Source organism: Haliaeetus leucocephalus, unplaced genomic scaffold (assembly GCF_000737465.1).
Source record: "Haliaeetus leucocephalus isolate CR32 unplaced genomic scaffold, Haliaeetus_leucocephalus-4.0 Scaffold68, whole genome shotgun sequence".
NCBI lineage: Eukaryota > Metazoa > Chordata > Aves > Accipitriformes > Accipitridae > Haliaeetus > Haliaeetus leucocephalus.
In genome coordinates, this window is record NW_010972504.1 from 2013213 (window position 1) to 2031918 (window position 18706).

The window sequence follows — 18706 nt, forward strand, 5'->3', positions numbered from 1 at the left end:
TTTTATTCCCTGCCAGCTTTTCTTCCTGAAGCAGCTTCCCCCACGGCAAGCGTAAGATAGCAAACTGTAAATCAGGGAGGAGAGGACGCTGCTTTTGCCACGGGAGCACCTCTGGGCAGGGAGGTCAGGAGGGTTTCTGGCAAGCTGGCGCCGGTGGTGGGAAGCCATCTGGGCTCCCGGCTGGGGCTCTGCTGTGCCCGTGATTCATGGCATGGCTGCGCCCGAGGGATGGAGTGACTTCAAGACTCGGTCCCCAGTATTTCCTATTCTTGGCCGATTTCTGCACGGATGTTGGAACAAATTCATTGAAGTTTGTGCATCGCCGTTGTGTTACTTGACTCACTGGTGAAGCAGGACCTGGAGCTGCTCTCGTTTTGCTGTGTGGAGAGGAGCACTGAACCCGTGTGTTTGCTTCCTTTGCAGGTGTCCCGGGTGCCCGTGGAGTCCTGCGAGCAGTACACGACCTGCGGGGAGTGCCTGAGCTCGGGAGACCCCCACTGCGGCTGGTGCACGCTCCACCACATGTAAGTCCAGCCTTGGCCATTTCATTTGAGCTGCTGGTGGTGATGATAAAAGCACCTTTCAAAGCCACCAAGCGCCTCTCACGCAATCTTTGCAAAAATGAATTAGGCTGAAGTTCCTTAAATTCATTCTTCCCTTCCCTGGACATTCCCTGCATTGCAGCACAAATGCCATCGAAAATCCCTGAGATCCTGTGAAGAGGTAAAGGGAAACAAATTCTTGGTTTAGGAGCAGTGGGTCGCACACCACACAAAGAGGGTGCCATGGACACAATGGGAAAGCAGAATTTAAACCGGTGGGAATGAAGGCCTCATGTTTTGCACACTCCTGCTTGCCCAAGCTGCAAGTCCCTCCCAATTAATGGGGAATTTTTAAAGGCAATAGTAGACTTGATTAAATGAGCGGGACTTCGCTTTCAAGGTTACAGCACTGGAACAGAGCGGAGCACGAAGCCCTATTAAATGTATCGGGAAGAGGTGTTTAAATTCAGCAATGAAAGGTCGGCGGGTCTGTGCTCCAGCCGTCCCGATGGGGCAGAGCCGGCAGCGCAGGGCTGGGAGCTGGCAGCTCCTCACGCACATCAACAGGCACAAAGGGCTAAGGGTTGGTTTCCTTTTTTCAGGGGAGCTCCAGGAAACACTCTCTGCATTCAGGAGGTGTCTGTGTCCTTCCTTTCTCTCCCCTGCCATAATAGCGATCACTTCCTAAGGCGGAAGAGGGACCACCAGGCAGAGGCAGATCGGGGGAGGAGGGGAAAGCCTCGAGGAGGCTGGAGGAGAGGAATAGAAATCCCTCCGGCCATGTGCCAGCTTGCAGAGCAGCCCCGTTAAATGCATGGAAATCGGGGCGGAGGCAGAGTTCAGGGACCCGCACAGCAGCTCTTGGCCACTTGCCTGAGGAGCAGGTGCTGGAGGGGGAGCAGGGAATGGCAGGCTTCTCCGTAAATCCGGCCTGGATTCGGGACCTGCGGGCTTTGGGGTGCAGACTGGCTCCCCACGGCTTGCCGGGTTTGCAAGGAGTCGTTGCCGCGCTTGGGGAGATGCAGGAGAACCACTGCAGCCGCTGGCCCTGAGCATCCTGCAGGCTGCACATGGGCAGGGGCTGGGGGCAGTGGCAGAGCGGCCCCCACCAGCAGCACAGCAACGTGGGGCACAGGCATCCCGGGCATCTTTTCTTTCTAGCTTTTTTCCTTTCAGACGAGCCTGTCCTGCCCTACAGCTAAGCCACCATACGTGCAGTTGTGTCCGAAAGTCTGTACTGTCACAGCGGCTTTGTCAGAGGGAAGTGATTTCCATCCCCGGTGATTCCCATCCCGTTGGCTCTTCCCTCGGGACAGCCATCCCCGTGTGCCTTTCCAGCAGTTGGGACAAAAGCCACCACAGCCTTTTGAGGGGACGAGGAAGGGAGGAGAAGGGACGTGCTCTTCTCAGCGTGTGGCCCAAGCTGCAGGTCTGTAGGTGCTCCCAGGGTCAGCTGTGGGGGTACAGGAGCATCCACTCACCCGGGGACAGTGGCCTTGTAGTGCCTGGTGCTGCTGAGCTGGGCAGCAGGAGGGGACGGCTGCATCGAGTAGCTGTAGGTGTGTGTGTTTGGTGTTGCTCCTCAGACTCCTGCAGCAGCTCCTCTGCAAGGATCACTGAGTGCTTTCCTAATGCTAATGAACTGAATCTTCATAAACCACCTGGGAAGCAGGTAAAGGTTGTTATCTTCATTTTGCAGAGAGAAAACCCTCAATGTCAAGAGGAGAGAAAAGTGTCATTTCCTCTGCCCTTTTGGCTGTGACATTTCGGCATTAACCTATTACCAACAAGAGTTTCTTCCCTAATGGTATTTCTCAACTCTCCCTTCAAGTATCTGCGGTTTCCTGGCCTGCTTGGAGCAATGATCATTTTTTTAGCTTTTGTCTTAGGCTGTAAATAATTGAGTTTATCTTGCTGTTCCTGAAGCCTGTCATATTTGTTTGGAGGCCCCAAGTGCTGGACTGTTTGTATTTAATTTGTCATCTCTCTCCTCTAATTCTTACATGTCCCTCCGCCAGATGGACCAGCTGCTCCTTTGCTCAGTGGAAGGGTTGCAGGTCAGGGTGTGATGCTCACGCTGTGGTTTCTGAGGGCTGGTAAAAAGGGTGGGGGGCAGAAGAGGAGACGTTTTCGTCCTTAAAAGAGCAAGAGAGGGGCTGGCCGCCTGAGCAAGTGTGGGTATGGTAAACACCAGCACTGAGGCTCGGCTGGGGATTGAAACCCAGTTGTTTCTCCCCACTGCTCATTGTGGGGTTTTACTCCTCGGGTTTGGGGTCTGTGTTCTGGGGGTACCGAGACTCCCAGGCAGCTCCGGGAATCTCTGTGCAAGAGCTGTGCCCTGCGGAGGAGCAGGGCAGGCCAGCCCGTAGGGCAGCTCCTCTCTGGGCACTTGGCATCCAGCTTTGCCGTCGCCGGAGGCTAAGCTGAGAGCATGGACACGCAGGTACTGAGCTGTCAGGGAGCCAGAAAAAAAACCAGAATTTTAAATGGTGTGTGGGATGTCTGAACAGGTACGGACATGACATAGAGAGACGGACCACTGCCCCATTCCAGGTGGCATCAGGCAGTGTGTCCTGCCTTCCACGCCACCAGCCAGAGAGGTATAATAAAGGAAAAGTAAAAGGATCTGAGTTGTCCTGGGATAAGTTTTCATTATCCAAAATTACGTAAACTTTTCCTTGTGTGCTTGTTGTGTATGACCGTCTCTTAGACGGCTGAGTCAGGGCTTAAGGTGCTGTTGCCCAGTAGGGTGCTTGCATGCACGTGTGTGTACTGAGAATTTAAGGGTAGTGATAGTAGTGATGCTCATGAACGAGCTATCTGTGAGGATTAAATCGGTGAGCTCTGGAAGCAGGAGCTGGTCATGCTGGCAGTGCAGGCTGACCAGGGGAGTTCTAGCGATGAGCTTGAACCCGCCGGCCGTGGGCAGCGCACACCTTGCACCGGGCTTCGAGGAATCCTGGACCCGGGACGTTTGAGAAGGTGCTAAAAAGCAGCAGGACAGGAAAGGTGCTCGTCCTTCTGCAGAACTCCTCTGCTCACCCGGGGATGCTGTGTCCTCCCAGCCGGGGGTTTGCTCGCCACGCGAGTTCATCCTCTGCACGCGAGAGCAGGATCCTTTGCTCCTCCTCTTCTACAAATGGAACGGCGCTCTTTGGGAGCAAGCAGAGGCCTCAAGGAGATTGTTAAAGAGTCTCTTCAGCCCAGTGGGATTGGAAACCTGCAAGACTTCCATATGCTGCTCTCTGCAAGTGCGTTATTGTCTACAGACCTATTTATCTCTGTTAGGGCTGTTGCCATAAATAGTATGATAAAAAAGAGCCATTCCAGTGAGTCAATGAGATAAAGGCTCCAGTCAAGAGCTCACTTTAAAGCTATCTTACAGATTCACTTAAACCTCAATAATTCTTCCTGTGGCAGCATTCATATTTAGCTCCATTATACTCCTCAAAAAAAGCTAAAAAAAGCAAGAGGGTGAGGAGAACAGCACCAGTGTTTGCCGGGGATCACACGGGTGGTTTGGAAAGGGAAAGTCTAAACTCCGCTTTTCTTAGTCAAAAGCAAAGGGCCTCGCGGGGAGGATGATAGTCCACCCTTTCAGAGCGGGAAGCCCTGGTTTTGCCAGGCACTTGTCAGCTGGTCAGAGCTAGATGTGCATGGCAAAATTCAGCCTCTGCGTGGGCAGTAGGTGTTTCTGCTGATGCATGTGGGTGTCTGGGACTGCCCGAGCTGCTCCATAGGGAACCAGGGAAACAAGCAGTCTGACAGCAGCACCTTGTTAATTCAAGTGACATAAACATGCAAGTAACTGTCAGAAAGGAACTTGCTGGTGGCATGTGGGGCTGGTGACAGCATCTCGATCCTCTGACCTTTGTGCCACCATTTGAAATAGGGTCCAAGATCAGCAATGAGTGCGAAGTGATAAAGTTTGCTGATAGCTTATTAAGCCCATTAACACCAAAAGGCCAGTATGTCGTCTGTGCCCAGGGAGGGGGGTTGGAATAAAAGGATTTTCCCCAAATGACATAAAATAGAAAATCGGTGAGGGATGCCAGTGCTGTGCTGCTGTCCCTAATATCTGGTTTGAAATGCTGATAATTCTTCCTTGGTTTCCCGGTGGGCACTCCTCTACCTGCTGGAAGTAACTTAATTTCACTCCACTCCAAGGATACCTGCAATAGAAAAACAGGGATAACGAGCCATCCTGGAGCACACGGCATGCTAGGAGGCTTGCATTCCTGATGGTGGGAATGGGGGAGACCTGGGAGCCCAAGGTGTGCAAAGCGGCCAAAGCGCAGCCGGCAGGCGCCGGAGAGGAAAGTCCCGTTCCTGGCCCTGCCGCGCTCCTCAGCTCCAGGAGGAGACGATTAATGAGCTATGTGGTTTTGTTTTAATTAGAATGGAGGCATCATCTTGTTACTGCCTGTTACTGCTCTGCGGTTTAGTTTCTGTGCAGATTATGAGTTTATGGCTTGCAGGGGCCCTGGCTGAGCAGCGGCAGAGTGGCTCACCCCGCACCCACAGCGCCCGCTGTCCAGTGCGGGCAGGACTGGGAACTGCTCCTGAGATACTTGTGGTTTGTCTTTCCTCTGATGGCAGCGTATTTTTCAGTGCCCTTTGATCCTAACCTGGAGTTTGTGCCCGCTACCTGGTCCCGGTGCAGAGCGTTACCCCCGGTCCTGCTGATAACTCCCCCTTCCCCTGGTGGAGGCTCTGTCCTCCTGGTGAGCTCACCCCTGGTCAGCTGTAGCACCTCGTGCTGTTCGACATCTTCCCCGGGTTCTTTCTGTGCTCTGATGTGTGCTCGTGTGCGGCAGGTGCTCCCCGAGGGACAGCTGCGAGCGAGCGGACGAGCCGTACCGGTTTGCAGGCAGCATCAGCCAGTGCATGAGCGTCACCGTCCAGCCCAGCAGCATCTCCGTCTCCGAGCACAGCCTCCCGGTAGGTGCTGCCGGCGAGCGGGGAGGGGTAGACCCGACGGGGAGAGGCATTTCCAGCGCTTTCCAGGTTCGCAGCGGACAGTCCGTTCTCCAGCCTTTCTCCCTTCCCATCGGCACGAATGTTTTCTCATGAAGTCAGGCTCGCAGAGGGACTGGGGAGGAAAGGGGTCATCCGAGCCGGGGAAGAAGGGGGTGGGGATGGCAGAAACAAATTCCCCTTCCCCTTGGGCCTCAGCTCACATTTCTCTTGGTCCGGTTTCATTAGCTGTTGAAAGGAAAGGCTTTGTTTCCCAAAAAACCTCATCTGCGAGCTGTGCTCAGGCCTGGCTCTCTGAAGCATCGCAGCTGTTGCTCTCCGAGCCCCCCAGCACCCCGTGGCAGCTGGCCTTGCTGCAGCCCCTTCCAGCCCCCCCGGGGCCGGCTGCCCCCGCCTGCGCTCAGCGTCGAAGCGCTACGGGGCTGTTGGGGAGGCCACTCGCCCCTTCAGGCACCGGTTTGCCACGGGGACGGTCCCCATTCGGGATGGGGTCAGCGGGGACTTGCTCGTTTCTGATGGCCACGCGTGGCCGGGGCAGGGCTGTCCCTCCCGTGCGCGCAGTGGGGCGGTCGCGGCGCGGGGAGGTTGTAGGAGCCGGTGTGCGTGCGTGTCCCGGTTAAACCACGACGGTGCAGAGGGTTGTCAGGGCAGTCGCTGCTGCTCTCGTGCATGAGAGGCAATGCGCTGCTGCTACTGCTGTCCCAGGTCAGGAACGAGGGCGTCGAGGGTGGCAATGCTTCTGTAGAGCAACCGGGAGGGACGCAAAGCTACCATTGCCACCTCCCCTGAACTGCAGTACCCAAAAGCTCAGCAAGGTGTTTTTGTACTGGTAAAGAACCTGAATGCTTGGCTTGCTTTTTCCTCCTCCGCTTCCCATGAAAGGGCAGCTGGCCACCTCCTGTGGGTGGACGGGTAATTGAAGGGGGTCAGTATTGAATGGGAAAACAGCAGGTACTGAAAATACAAAGGAAACTCAGGCAGCTCTGCCTGCTAACAGGCTGCTGGCCGTGTTTTGTTTCCCCTCTGCCCCTCCTCTCCCCGGCTGCAGCTCAGCCTGCTGGTGAGCGATGCTCCGGACCTGACGGCTGGAGTCACCTGCCTCTTCGGAAACCTGACGGAGGTGGAAGGGCAGGTTTCAGGCAGCCAGGTTGTGTGTGTTTCACCAGCAGCAAAAGATGTTCCTGCCATACCCGTGGATCAGGGTAAGTAACTGACTTCTGGACAGCAATATGACATCTGTGCTACCAGAAAGTGCGGTGTAGGTTTGGAAGTATCTGCCGGCTGGAGCAGACCCTTCCGGGATGCTGCTGGAGAAATTCATGCTCCTGTCAAACACCATTGAACCCAGAAAGCTAAATATGCTTCATCCTTAAGAAATGCATCCCACACAGGGAAAGATAGGCTGGGAGCAGGCAGCACCATGCACTTGCCCTGTCCTTGCACCCTCCCTGTGCTGCCAGGCAGCTCCCCAAGACAGGACAGGATCCGTCTGTGTCCCCCCGGGGGGCTTACGAGTGGGGCAGGGGCTCACAGCCTTGCCACGTGGATCTGGAGAGCGGGAGCCCTCCCCTCGGCCTGGCTCAGCACCCACGAGTAGGTGGATGCAGTTTCTCTTTCTTCAGTCCTGATCTTTGGGTTGTTTCTTCATTAATGTCACTGCTGTCATATTTTCTCTTCCCATAACCAAAATGCTACTTGCTTAAAACTCATTTTCTCCTTGGCATCCTTCCAGGTGTCAACTGTGCTTCCCTGCTGATATCTTTGTATTTCTAAGGCATTATATGGAGCCTGAGACTTGGTGAACGCTGGGGGCCGAGAGCCGCAGTTGTAGCAGGGCTAGCATAGACTTACCCACAGCAGCTCTGGAAGAGCAATCTGCTCTTAATTAACCCAGTGCTGAGGCTCCTAAAGAGCTTCCCTAATGCCCTCGTTTCCAGCATTGTCTCCTGCTCTAGTCTTGGGCTGCTTCTCAGAGTAGACTGAATTAGTGTTTTTATACCAGAGACAGAATCCTTTAGGGAACAGGATGGGATTCCAAAATCATTTCACTGTGACCCAAGGCAGTGTTTAGACCCTGTGTCTCTAACGCATTTTGCCATCAAGCCTGATTTGGTTTGGAGGCATTGCTGGAGACAGCCAGCCTGGCACCCTAGGGTGCTCGAGGGCAGGGTCCGGCCGGGGGGATGCTCAGCCCCCAGCTTGGGGAAAACTGTGGCAGGCTCACCACGGGTGGGGGGCCTGATGCCTGGGGGAGTGGGGAGACGAAAGCAACCTGACTTCCACCTTCTACCCCAGAAGCAGATGGCTCAGCACGCTGGCAGGCGGGGAGCGGGTGCCCCCGCGTCTGCTGTCGCTTCCTTCGTTACCGCTGCCGGGACTGATGGGCTCTGGTTTGCATCCCCAGACTGGTTCGGCGTGGTGCTGCAGCTGAAGTCGCGGGAGACGGGGAGGACGTTTGTCAGCACGGAGTTCAAGTTCTACAACTGCAGTGCCCACCAGCTGTGAGTGCTCCCTGCCCGTCCCCGAGTGAAGCCAAACACCGCCTGAAAAGAGAGAAAGGGCTGGGAAAAGGATGCTGGGCTCCGCCACCAGCCGTGGGGGGGGTATCAGGCTGCTTGGTTCAGCCAGCAGACGCATGCGGTAAAAGGGGAGCCCACCGGACCTCGTCTTCTCTAAACTTCTCTGGGTGCCTGTGGAGCTTTCTCCACCTTGTGAGACGCAGGCGGAGTGAGCCTGGAAAAAAAAACCTCAACCTGCTGGTGCCCCCAAGCTGCGCGATCCCGCAACTGTGAACTCGGATGCGGCTCCACGGGCAGCTGGCGAAGGCAGAGCAGAGGGTGAGGGCAGGGGGCTGCAGGCAGCAGGCAGGGGGGCTGCAGGCAGCCAGAGGAGGCAAAGCCCTTCCACAGCGCACCGGCCAGGAGAGCAGGGTGCTGGCTACTGCGAGGATGCTCCACGGGGCGAGAGAGGAGGGCATGACCGCCGGAGGGACTGGCTGGGAAGCGTCCAGCCCTGGGGTTCTGAGGACTGTGGTTGTGTTTTAGACGGGGCAAGTGAGAGCGCTGGCAGCAGGAGCTGCCCTCAGAGTCGGGCAGAGCAGCCCCGAGAGCCCGATGCAGCAGCCCAAGCGTGTGGCAGGCACGGTGGGCTGCTCCGCTGAGGGCTGGGGGGGCTCAGCGCTGCTGAGCGTCGTGGAAGCGTATCCCCCATGACAAAACTGCCCCTGGTGTACGCAGCTGGCTGGCCTTAAAAACACATTTACAAACCTGAAGTGTTTATAGATTTCTCTCTGGAAACAAAGCGAGCCTCAAAGCACCAAAACGAAACATGGGCAGGACCTGCCAGAAATTGGATAGTGAACGGCAGGCCTGACCCGTGGGGCTGGGCGGCAACTGCTGTGGCAGGGCTCAGCTGCCACCTTTGCTCTGGGAGCATGATCCGTTGCTCGAGCTGGCTGGTGGGAGTCAAGAAGTGCCAGCACAGGGTCATTCCCAATCTTTCTGCACTGGATTTGAAGCCTCGAGCTACGGGGGCTTTCCCTGCTGCACTTGGAAGAGGGTTGCATGCGCTGATGGGCTTGACTGGCCTGCAGTTTTTCTAAGCATGCATTCTTTTTTTTTTTTTAATTTTGTTTTGAGCCATAGCACAGAGCAGAGGTACCCCGATAAATGGAGCCCTGTGAGTCCTTCAGTCCGCCCATGCTGCCTCTCATGGTGGTCTGTATCCATTACCCCAACAATCCCTGTCTCCTGTTGTGCTACCCCTGGTGCACAACTCCGTCCTTACGTCCTTGTCCCTCAGTCAGGCTGTACAGCGCCAGCCTCTCCTCCAGCTGCAAGCACTTGCAGTCCCTCCAGCAGTTCCTCTGCGTCGTGGTTTTGAATTTGCATGAGGGATGGCATCCCAGGGACCCCTGTTTTCACTTAGGAGCTGAGGTTTGAATCAGGAGAGGCAATGCGTCTTTTCTGGCCTGTCATTTGGCTTCATCTGACCATGCCTTTCTACCAGCTTGTGTTTGGAGATAAAGTGCTAACGCGGTGGTAAATTCTGCAGCACTTACATCATACCGGACTCCTTATCAGTGAGTTCAACAAGGAGCCAGCCTGGCAGGAATGAATCACAGCATGCAAAAAGGAGGAAGGAATACAGGTCTCAGCCAGCGGAGAAGAGGGATCTATTGATCCCGAGACTCTTCATTGCAACGGCGAGGGCGTCTAGAGAGAGCAGGAGAGCAGCTGTGCCCTTTGTGGCTGCGCGGCAGCACAAGAAGTGGTTGTGGTGTATGAAGCACGTACCCCTTGGGAGGCGGCATTACGCTAAGAGGGGCAGGGGGGGATTTGGGGCTGGACAGGAACACGCTGCTTTTGCAGACTAATTCTGTGAAACCTCCTGTGCTGGATCCAACTGTTGTGAACCCACGGGCTGGGATGGTTCAGTGCTCAGGTGCATGAATTCCTGGGTCCCCAAGGAGCTGCAGGTGGGTCAGGGAATGTGGTGGTGGCTTCTGTGTTAAGTCCCTTTTAATAAGGAACAGATGAGGTGGAGAGGTGCACTTTCTGAAGCAAAAGAGAGACAGTGGTCCTTGAGAAAGTTGAATCGGGATGAAAGAGCAAAGGTGGTGACCTGGTGTCGGTGTCTGAGAGCTCAGGATCCTGCCGGGAGCCCCTCACCCCGCTCAGCCAGGGCTGAGCAGAGCTGAAAGCAGCACCCAGAAAACCACAGTACAGAGAGAGGTGCCGAACCAAGCCCTTGGCCTGGGCGATCAGAGAGGTCCCCTCGGAGCCAGAGGTGCTGGGGGGAGCAGAGAGCTCCACCAACACCAGATGGGAAGGCTGGAGGCCAGGGCCAGGCCAGGTGAGGGTGGGTGGGAGAAGTGCTACAGACCAAAACAGAGACAGAAATAGGTCAAACGAACACGTAATTAAATAAGCTTGCAACACTTGATATTCTTCCCCAGGTTTGCATGTGCATGATGAGAATAAGCTTCCTTGGCTGTTAAGGTCACTATGAATGCATCAGAAGGAAAATACAACTGGGTTACTAAAACACACGTTCTCGTGGCAGCAGCCTGCGAGAGGCATTGCCCTGGCACCTCTGCCCAGCTGGCAAGAGACCCTCTGCCCAGAGACCCGTTTTCCTCGTTTTCCAGAGTTTCGTGCCTCAGGCCGTGCTCCCACCTCCCTGGTGATGCTCGTCTGTCTGTGCTGACCCTGGGCTCGCTCCAGCGCATCCCTGCCCCGGGCACTGCCCGCTCCAGGCAGCACCACGGGCTCTGGAGCCGCAGGTTACGGGGCTGAATCCCATGGGCACAACTTCTACTTATGCCAGCAGACGGTCACCAAAACGCTGCCACGTGGCACAGAGGGTTGGCCTCAGAGATGGAGGAGGTGGTTACTGCAAATATTAGCAGCTGTCACGGACCGTGCATCTAACTGGCAGCCAGTTGGTGTAGAATAAAAACCACCCAGCCAGTTCGCTGGCAGCTGGGCCACCTCATGTCTGAAAAGGGTCTGTGTTCTTTCAAAAACATTTCATAAACAGTTAATTTCTTCCAACATGAATCGAAAGTGCTTGCTGGACTCTTTGCACTCCAAGGCTGAACAGAAGTGTTACCGTTGACTTGAAGCATTCCTGACTTGTAAAACAACTGATCCAATTTTTGCCAGGCTTGCCTTGTTTTCCACTTTCTAGAAACTAAAAATGAAGTCTGGTGTCTGTGCAATATTGTGCTTTATTTTACACCAATGCAATGATGTGCAAGAACTTTATTCAAGTGCAAGAACTTTATACAAGTACAGCTTGTACTTTATTACTGAATGAATTGTGGGGTTGCTTAAAGACTGTCTTTTGAATGTGCATTTTCCCAAAGCTATTTGTTACTTTTGTTGTATCAAAACATCCCTCCAAAGATATTTTCCCATGAAGGACCCTGAGCCTGGACTTCTGCCTAGGCCTGTCTATTACCGTACAGACCTCCCACGGTGATAACCTCCTCCGTAACTCCTCCTTTCTCCCCCAGGTGCCTGTCTTGTGTGAACAGTGCTTTCCGCTGCCACTGGTGCAAGTACCGGAACCTCTGCACCCACGACCCCACCACGTGCTCCTTTCAGGAGGGACGGATCAACGTCTCTGAGGTACCAGACTGGGGTTTCAGCTCTTTCTTCTTTGCTTTCCTATGGCACAATTAGCATAACCAATGCTTACGTGAAGTTTTTTGACTTTCCGTGCATCAGGGCTCCTCTCTTGGCTGGCATCAAAAAGTGCAGATGCAGCTTTAGAGGAGTCAGTCTAGCTAAAGTGATCTGTCTTGATGTGAACGCCAAAGCTGATCCCACCTCTGATACATGGGTATGCTCAGGTTCAGTAATAACTGTAATTGCTGTGGTGCTTTCCTTCAGGGGTCTCAAAGACTCCTCAAAGACCAGCGCGTTTCAGCAACTCCACTTTACGTGCAAGGCGTGCAGGGATTTGCCCAATGGCAAGCAACAAGTCAAATGCACAGCTCTTGGTGGGACTCATTCAGTGGGTTGTGTTGGCAGGTCTGAAATTCATGGCAGGACCCTGACTGTAAACTGATTAAGAAGGGAATTACAGATGTGAACAGCCCCAGACTTTGGAAAAGAGAATTGATTCCGGTTCCAGCGCTGTGTACTAGGAGCCATCTCTCTTAGCAGTTAATAAAAGGTGTGGAGCTCAAGTCCAAAAATAGCTTCAACAGTTGGAAGGAGGCATAGCCCATTAACGTCTCTGCCAGATCTTCTGTATGACCCGAGGCAGAGGAATCCGTGGAGGAAAGGAGTTTGTTAGCACAAATTCCTGATCAAAGGTTACCACCAACCCCTTTGGGATTTCCGCACCCGTTGGCTGGTCGGATTCCCATGCTGCTGTCTGCTTCAGATTCACCAAGTACAGAGCAGATACAGCCTCTGATGCTGGTAGGGTCTTGGTCTTCGCCCTTACTGCCCCTACACGTAGCTTTATAGCACCTGAAATGGGTGCAGGTCCTAAAGCTGCAAGGAAAAAAAAGGGTTTAAAAGGTGCTTTGAAAATCCCGAGTGTCTTGGAAAGTGGGAAAGGCAGCAGTGAGGACATACACAAATATTAGAAAAAGAAAGGAGAGTAAGGTTAGCCAGCATCAAGACAAACCCTCATCAGTGAGTAATGGAGATAGAGAAAAGCAGAAGAGATCAGTCAGTAGAGTAAAACACTGAGCCGTTAAGAAGTGACTGAAGCTGCCAGGCTGCTGCTAAACCAATAGTAAACTTGAAACTTAACTCATGGGTCTGTCTGGTTAAAATGCTGCCAGGAGGCACAGAGATAGAAGGCAAGAAACGTTACTGAACTGCACGTGTACATACCTCAGTGGGAGTCTGCAAGAGCCAAGAGGTGGGCAGTGTAACTGGGAGCAGGCGCTGCCTCCCACCACCTTCAAGGGAGGAGAAGGGGGGCTCACGTAGCAGCCTCAAAGAGCTGCCCCATGCGGCAAAAGGAACGAATGCCCAAGGACAAGCATCCACCCTGGGGACAAACCAAAAGCTTTCTCAGTCCAGTTCAAAGTCAAGAAACTTCCTTTCAACATAACAAGAGAAAGCAAAAACCTTTGCTTTTCCTTCTCTCGAGTGATGTGGGGGTTTTTCTCCTTCACAGTCAAAGCATCCCTGTATTGCCAGGCTTTACAGTTGTAGTTCTCAGTTTTATAGGTCTTCAACCCCATGATCTCAGAAGTGTTTGACAAGTCTCTGGTAAAGTAGGACAATCCCATTATCTCTGTTTTTCTCCTGGGAATGCACAGGACTTGCCTGAGATCACACAGAGGGAGCGAGTGGAGGAGTTGGTGTCTCTGCCAGTTCCTGCTGGGATCACAGGACTGTCGTGTCTCCAAAGAACTTCCTCTGTCGTCTTCATCTTGTAGAGGTTGTTTCTTACCAGGGGATGTTAGGTGATATCTAACACCTTCCTGGTGATTACTTTTGATAAGGGCTGATGGTAACTATACAAATGCTCCGCTGTTCATCATGACTTCTCCAAACCTCTGAACATACAGGCACAACCAGCCACCAAAACCTAATTTGTTTGCTCATTTAAGGCAAATGAATTGCCACTTGCGTACACAGTGCAGTGCTAATACCTTTATTACGGGCATTTCACTCCGGCTAACACAAGACACGAAATAAATGCCTCATAAAGAGTTTCCTCTCTTAAAACAATTCAGATCACAATGTTCTCATTGTGTCACGGCCTGATGTATTAGCAAAAAGTTTGTGCTTACCAACGTCGCTCCCTTCCTAGCAGAAAGTTGGTTGCGTTTGGAGCCGGAGCAGTGCTGCCGGCGCTGCGGTGATAACCGTGGCAGTGCCTCCGCCACGGAGGGAGCAGCGCCGGCGTGTGCTGCCCTACTTTCAGTCCCATGTGCCTCTTCTCACATAAGATTTGCACACGTGTTCACACGGGGTTGGAAATTTTCTCATGCCTTTATATTTAATTTAAGAGAAAATATCTTGAATATTCCCTTTTACTCTTGGCCCATCAGAATTTGTGTCCCAGTGGGATTCGATGTGTAACAAACTCCCTTTGATGCTCCTAGGAGTCGTCTGTCTTGAGAAGGGAAAAGAGCTCAAAGCCTCAGCCACTTTACAAGGTGATGGGGGAAAGAAAGCCTTTCTTCATGAGCTGTACACTTGCTCCTTGCAATCTTCTGGCTGTATTGACCAAGCTAAATGCTGCCTTTTTGCCCTGCTTTCCATGAAAGTACAAATGAGAGACCAAGCTTTTTCTGTCTCTCCGCCTGCCCTGTCAACAGGAATTGTTTACTAAAATCTAAGGGCAGAGCTCAGCAGTAGACGCGGGTGATGGAGAGGACAACCTCCGAAGATGGGTCGGTGCCTTGTCACGGGGCAGCGAGTGGCCTGTGAAGCCATCAGTAGGTGATAACCGCAGACATTTGTGACGCTTGGGAAGAGATGCACCCTGAGTGTCAGATCTCTGTCTTGCATCATGCTGTTACATTTGCAAAAGTGAAAACATATTGTTTGTGTGCAAGGCACGTTTGGTTTGCCGTCGTTGGTAGATAAATGCAGAAGCCTTCACAGCCTTTAAGGCAGAGATGTCTTCCAGGACTGAGCTGGCTGTTCTTGATATCCTCACCTGGTGGGAAGTTTCTGACATGGGGTAAACCCAACTCTTTTGAGGCCTCTGTTTCCAGGTGGCCAGTTTGCTAGGAGTTAATAATTAGATAAGCAACTCTATTTTCTCAGCCTTTTCTCAGCCTGAGGTGTCATTTGCCGCAGAAGGTGCCTGCTTAGACTTCGCTATCCAAAGAGCAATGGGAAGGCAAAGGTCTGGGGCTGGCTTGCACCCACAAAAGCAGGTTTTGTCCAGGAAGAGGCCACACGGGTGTGTGACACTGATTGTCTCGCTTTACAAAGCTTCAGATAAGGCCTATGATATCATTTTAATGTGTCTGAGGTGGTGGGGTTTGTGTGTGTGTGAGGCTATAAGATGCCTCTCTCTGAATGTATAAAACATGCAGATGAAGAGGAATGTAGATACATAAATATATTCTTACACCCCATCCCAGTGGAGAGCTAGAATCAAATAAATCCTGTTAGTTTCCCAGAATGTGGGATCCCATCCCTCTTTGATGTCCACTGTGTGCAGATAATGCCATTTCCACGTGTGAGATGCTGAATCAGGGGGACAGAGCATTTCAGATTCTGGGAGTTTAGTGCAGAGACAAATTTTGGCTCTGGTCTGACTCTTTTAAATTCTCATTGCTTTTAGAGCAACACCTTTGCCCCCGGCTGTGCCCTTGGATGCTGAGTGCTGTCTGATGCGCCTTGAAGGAAATAAAACAAAATCAAACCTTCCTCATACCTGTCCTTACAGTCCCCACTGTAGAATACCTGAATGGGAACTATGATGTGTAGGAGATCACTCAGGGCCGCATCTAAGTCCACCAAAGTCAGCAAATGACTTTGTTGGGTCACATCTAACTTCTGGAGAGGTTTGTTTGTCTGAAAAAGTACCAATAGTAACAAAAAGCCCAGTTGCAGCAAGATTAACTCATCTCAGTTTGAGAAGATTGGTTTGAGCTTATTGGCAACACTTTTTTCAGCAGTAGATTTATGGTGTGTATAACCTACAGTGTTTGGAGGGGCAAAGAGCCACGCAGGAAAGTGCTCTACAGGGCTGCTGGGGACGGGAGCGCTGCAGGGAGCTGGAGGGAGATGTTCCCACCCGTAACCTGGCTGTGTCCAAGGGAATTGCTCCTCTCCTCACCTCTGGTACACAAAGGGTTGTCTGTGGGTGAGAAATAGGCTCTCCGGCCTTCCGTGTTTTGCATGGCTGTAAATATCCCAGTACTTCGTAAATTAATGGCGAAGACCCAGGTTACAGCATGTGCATACAGCACAGAGCTCAGCACAAAAGGGCATTGGGTAGGAATTTACCAGTGAGAAAAGTCTCGCTTCAGTTGCCTTTCTTTTCATGTTTGGTTTCTAAGGAGCAAGGTCTGCTCTCCTTTCCAGTAGCATAAATGAAGAATAATGTGTTTCCATGAGTGACGGGGACTGTAATTTATATCATTGGGAACACAACTGTGAGCCAGGGGTTTACATTCATGTGCCAGATTCGTTTATGTTTATAACTTTAAAATGTGTGTAGCAAGTTAACATTTGTGGAGGGGGGGGGTTCAGATGAAAAATGAGAACATTATATTTTCTTCCATTTGGGCTAAATCCCATAGTCAAAAGAAATGCCTGCCCTTTCTAGGCATTTTTTTCCAGATAAGAGCAAGAAGATTTGACCTACTAAAACTGCTCTGTTAAACACAAATAATAACCATGGGTGCTCTGTTCTCCTCCAGAGATAGATGCATATTGCGGGTCTTTAAGGTATTTACAGACCTTGGAATCTTTGAGGCTAAAAAGCATTGGAGAAGCATAAAATGTCTTTGTAAATTGTGTGCGATGATACTTTATACGCAGAATATTCCCCGACAGTCTGTGCCACTCATACATTGGAGTCTTGTCTTTCTCTAGCAGATCTTCTGATTTGTGTTTATTCTGGTATACAGAAGTCAAGAAGGATAATGAGAGGATTCAGCGTGTGTTTGTTTAGCGAGAGGAGGCAATAATGGCCTTTCTAACTCACTGCAGGATTTACTTCTCATGAATTAAAAAACAAAGTAAACTGATTATGGAACAAATTGTATATTCCACTGGCTGCAGTTTTCCCTCTTACTCTGTATTTTCTGGTACTAGCACAGGGAAGTGCAGAACTGAGCACCCAGCCCTGAGCCCTACAAACCGGGGATGGTCTCATCATTTACCACCGCGAGGGGACCTTTGCCACAGCCGCACGGCTCCAATCCCAGCAGCAGGACTGGTGCTGCCAACCGCTTCCCAGTTCATCAGGAAATTCCCATTAAGTGAATAAGCATCAACGGAGGCATTGCTGAAGTTGCCGATATACCCCTAACAAATAATTTATGTTAGCACTGACTGGCTTTTAGATCAGGTGGCAGGTAGAAGAGGTGGTGAAGGGACAAACCAATCTGCCAGGCCTGCTTTCATAGGGCATCACCCCGTTTCAGCCCTGCGTGTGCCGTGTGGGACCGAGGTGCTACCGCGGCAGCACCCACGGGAGACCTGTCCCCACTCACGCGCGCTCCACGGGACGCCCTGTGTGTGCAGGGATGCCGGTGTACATCGCCGCAGCAGCGATGTAAAAAAAAAAAAATTAAAAAAAAGACCTGAAAGCTGAACGATGAGCCTGGATGGGCAAATAGCACAAAGAGGGAGGAGAAGGCTTCCAGCAGCGCTTCTGCAAGGCGTGCAGCGTCCGAGCAAGCCCCGCACCCTCGGCAAGCCCCTGCGGCTTTTGCAGCTTCACTCGCTCATCTGATAAATTCAGCAGCAACCGCCAGCAGCAATGTGGCTCCCCACGAGTGCCCTGGGCTTTCGGTAGTGTGGCATCTTCCTACGTATCGCTCCATCCCAAAATGTGTATCCCCTTATTAGTGTGATCACTGTAGCTGTCAGCCAGCACAGAGGGACTGCCTTTCTCGGTGTTTCCCCGAGCCGCGTGCACTCACAGGCTGCATGCCTTTTTTTCACCAGAATCCCAATGTGACATTTTTCTCTCACTGAAACCAAAGGAAAGAAAATCTATTATGTCCTACTCATCTCTAATGACAGCAGAACAATTTTTGCTACCAGCATTTCAGCACTAGAGAGCAGATTTGAAAATGTAAGTCCTCTCCCATGTCTCTAAAGGAAGAAGCATTTCTTTAACAGTCGTCTCACGAATAGCAGTGGCCAGGAAGGATAATGGTCCATAACATATTCATTATTTTCAGGACTGCGCACTGAGGTTCTCCCACTGGTGATGTGACTGGAGATTTTTTGTTTTCAATCATAATGTGATAAAAGATTCTGCTGCTCCAGGATGCCTTTCCTCCCAAACACGGGCTTTCCACAGAGCTTGGGACCTCTCTGGAGTGGAGCCATTTGTCTCCCGTTGGTCCTCGATATGACTTTGAGGTTAATGCAAAACCTGAAATGCAGCCAGACCTTGAGTAGAAGGTGGTACAGGTGTGCAGTGCATAACGAGGAGGAAGGAACGTGCGTGCAAAGTCAGACTGGAAGAGTTGGATGAAAACCACCATGAATCTTAGGAGTTTGCTGGTGGTAGTGTAAAGGCTGAGCTGGGGGTTGGATCTGTGACACCAGGGTCTGGGGGAACCTCAGAGCTGAGCTTCACGGTAGCATTCCCTTCCAGCCTGTAAACCTGCTCCACTCCAGAAAAGGGCTTCTCTTTCCTTCCCAGCACAGCCCGCTTTCTGGCTGTTGGAGTTTAAAATCACTCTTGGCTGTTAATCCGTGAAAGTCCCTGTTAGAAGTAAAATAAAAAATATATAAGGAAAAGTGCCACTAAAAAGGTTTATGAGGCAGCAGTTTAAGCTACTGGCTTCTCCAAACTGGGGTAGCATCTGTTTCTCATTTACAACTTGCCTGAGCCAGTAGCGAAACAACATCCCATCAGTCTGGCTGTGAGCTGGAGAGGGAGCGCGGCTTGGCGTGCTTAATGGTCATTAGTGAGAGATGGGGATTTTCTCCCTGGATACACAGTCCTAGCGGGAGCCTGGTAAGGACGGCTCTCTTTGCATCACCATCCGGATGATTTAC

At 51.9% G+C, this 18706-nt stretch overlaps 1 protein-coding gene across 1 annotated transcript in view; it reads left to right on the forward strand.

The window, feature by feature from the left end:
* Positions 1-18706, forward strand: part of PLXNA2 (plexin A2) — a 153868-nt gene that overhangs the window by 83482 nt on the left and 51680 nt on the right. The window contains exons 4-8 of the mRNA XM_010579061.1: positions 424-524; positions 5360-5483; positions 6568-6721; positions 7924-8020; positions 11539-11653. Of these exons, the coding sequence (XP_010577363.1) occupies positions 424-524; positions 5360-5483; positions 6568-6721; positions 7924-8020; positions 11539-11653 (591 nt within the window). The remainder of the gene's footprint in view (positions 1-423; positions 525-5359; positions 5484-6567; positions 6722-7923; positions 8021-11538; positions 11654-18706) is intronic.